Below are 2,803 nucleotides of genomic sequence, written 5' to 3' on the forward strand. Positions count from 1 at the left end.
CATGAAAAAGTGGCCCAAGGAACTTTAGCTTGGGCTTTGCTACGGAATATGGTGCTATGGTGGATGTGTGTACCTTGACTCAGGTGCCTTCGATTGGCAGTAAATTCACCTGGACAAACAATTGGCACTGTGGGAATGTTTGTGCGGTCCTTGACAGAAGCTTTTGTAATGAAGATTGGCATGCATGCTTTCAGGATTGCTCCCAACATGTTCTCCAATGCATTGGCTCTAATCATGCTTCTTTGTTGCTTATTTCGGATGCCTATCAGAGGCCTAGTAATTGTCCGTTTAGATTCCACCAGTTACCATGAAGATTTCGATAGAGTGGTGGCGAATACCTGGGTGGAATGGATCTCGGGAGCTCCGATATTTGTTCGTGTTAATAAGCTTAAAAAGCTTAAGGGTGTGCTTAGAAGTTAGGTGAGATCCGCTTTTCCTCATCTAGATAGGGCGCTGGAAGAGGCAAAGATGAGTTTATCTCAGATTCAGGATCAAATTGATGCTAATGGTATGGATGATCAACTTTATGCTTTGGAGGCTGATGCCAAGACAGCCCTATTTAAGGCCATGGAAAACCATGAAAAAATTTGGGCTAAAAAGGCAAAGATTAGATGGTTGAAATTTGGTGTTAGAAACTCTAAATTCTTCCATCTCTCTGCTAAAATTAGGAGGAATAAGAATATCATTAGATTTCTTAAGAACCAGGATAGGTCCACGGTTGAAGGTCTAAACCAATTGGGGGAACACATAGTAGACTTTTATGAGACTTTTCATAAAGTTGTCCCCACGGTGTAGCATGATGAATTGTTGGACAACATTCCCTTGATTCTAAACCAAGCTGATTGTTTTCACCTTGATGCTCTTCCTGGCGATGCAGAGATAAAGAGAGCAGTGTGGGAGCTTGACCCAGACAGCTTGCTTGGTCCAGACAGTTTCCCTGGGGCTTTCTTCAGAAGATGTTGGCATATTGTGGAAAGAGAAGTTAGCAATGCAGTGAGATATTTTTGCAGCTCGAGTTTCATGCCTAAGGAGGTCAATAACAATTTCCTTGTTTTGATCCTGAAGGTGAACGGGGCTGATACTCTGGGTAATTTCCTCCCAATATGCGTGGGAAATTTCTTCTACAAAATTATATCAAAGGTGATGGCGTAGTGGTTGGAGCTACTTCTTCTCAGATTGATCTCTGAAGAGCAACGTGCTTTCCAGAAGGGGAAGTTGATCCATAATAATATTAGCGTGGTGTCAGAGCTTGCAAATATTAAGTTCTCGTCCACTAGAGGAGGGGGTTTGGGCCTACAAATAGACACCAAAAAAGCTTATGACACAATTTCCTGGAATTTTATTGGATGGCTTCACCAAATCATAATATCTACTAAGATATCAATTCTTGTTAACGGAGGGCCGCACGGGTTCTTTGGTGTGGAGCGCGGTCTTAGACAAGAAGACCCGATATCGCCAATGCTGTCTATAATTGCAGAAGAAGTGCTCTCTCAAGGGTTGACGAGGCTGATCCAGATGAATCAGATGAAGCCAATCCAAGGATCAAGAGGTGTTGACTCCAGGGCATATTCTGGTTGCTGATGATATTTTCATATTCACCAACGCTTCCCTGAGGTATGTCAATAATCTAAAAGGATTTCAAACAAAATATCAAGAATTCTCAGGCCAATGCATTAATTTTGATAAAAGCAAGCTCTTCCTTGGAAAGATTGCCCCGGATAGGAAGCAGATTATCTCTAACACTCTGGGAATTCAGAGTTGCAACTTTCCTACAAAATATTTAAGGGTTGAAATTTTTTAGGGGAGAGTAAAAATATTGCTCTAATGTCTGTCATGGACAAAGTAAAGGGGCACCCTGCAGGGTGGAAGGGAAAGCTCCTTTCAATGGCGAGAAGAACTGGGCTAGTCAGATCTGTGATCTCTAGTATTCCTACTCTTAAGTTTGAGGTGCACTGGTGGCTTTCCTCTCTTCTAGCTACTATGGAGAGCTGGATACGAAATTTTATCTGGACCAGGGAGTTGGATACTACGAGATCGATTACAGTGAAATGGGATACCTTGTGCAAGCCCAAAGAGGTGGGGGGTCTAGGGATCAGGAAGCTAAGAGACTCAAACAAGGCATTGTTAAGTAAGATGGTTTTGAGAATAGAGCATGGGAAGTCGGTTGCTAGCTCCTTCCTTTGAGCCATGTTCATTAAGAAGTGTGGTAAGTTTTCCAAAGGTAGTAGGCCTTCCTCTATTGCCTTGGAGATTCGGAAGGCTTGGGAATTTGTGGAAGAGAATGAGAGGTGGGTCACTGGCATCGGTAATTTGACCAACTTCTGGAAGGATAAGTGGTGGGGCCCTAAATCTCTATTGGAGGAGGCTCAGATTGTGGACCTTTCTTCCCTCAACACCAATGCCAAAGTGAGTGAGTTTATCCGAGATGGGAAATGGAACCTTCCAGTGGTGAGTTCTGATCTTCTAAATAACATGTTTAGAACTATTAAGGAGATCAGCCTTTCCCCTTGTCAGATGGAGGACGTATGTGCTTGGAAGTTGTCGCCTATGGGAACCTTTTCCATGGCTTCTGCATAGGAAGAAATTGGGGAAAAATCTCTAAAATTTCTTCATTCTCCTTGGTTTGGAGGAAAGGGCTTCCCCCTAGTAGTCTACCTTAGGGTGACAACTTGCCCACAGGAGGCTCCCAACAGACGACCTGACTAAAGGGAAAGGCATTCTGCTAGCATCTAGATGCTTCCTTTGCAACCAGGATGAAGACTGCATTGATCATGTTTTTCTTCACTGCCCTTATTCAATTTGC

At 43.2% G+C, this 2,803-nt stretch overlaps 1 protein-coding gene across 1 annotated transcript; it reads left to right on the forward strand.

Annotated features, from left to right (window-relative positions):
• The first annotated feature begins 468 nt into the window (after positions 1–468).
• On the forward strand, positions 469–1,581 carry LOC122060604. The gene is made up of 3 exons (XM_042623737.1): positions 469–724; positions 878–1,065; positions 1,153–1,581. The coding sequence occupies exons 1-3, from the start codon at positions 469–471 to the stop codon at positions 1,579–1,581; spliced, it is 873 nt and encodes a 290-aa protein (XP_042479671.1).
• Positions 1,582–2,803: the final 1,222 nt, after the last annotated feature.

The sequence above is a fragment of the Macadamia integrifolia genome, chromosome 14 (genome assembly GCF_013358625.1).
Source record: "Macadamia integrifolia cultivar HAES 741 chromosome 14, SCU_Mint_v3, whole genome shotgun sequence".
NCBI classification, from domain to species: Eukaryota; Viridiplantae; Streptophyta; class Magnoliopsida; order Proteales; family Proteaceae; genus Macadamia; species Macadamia integrifolia.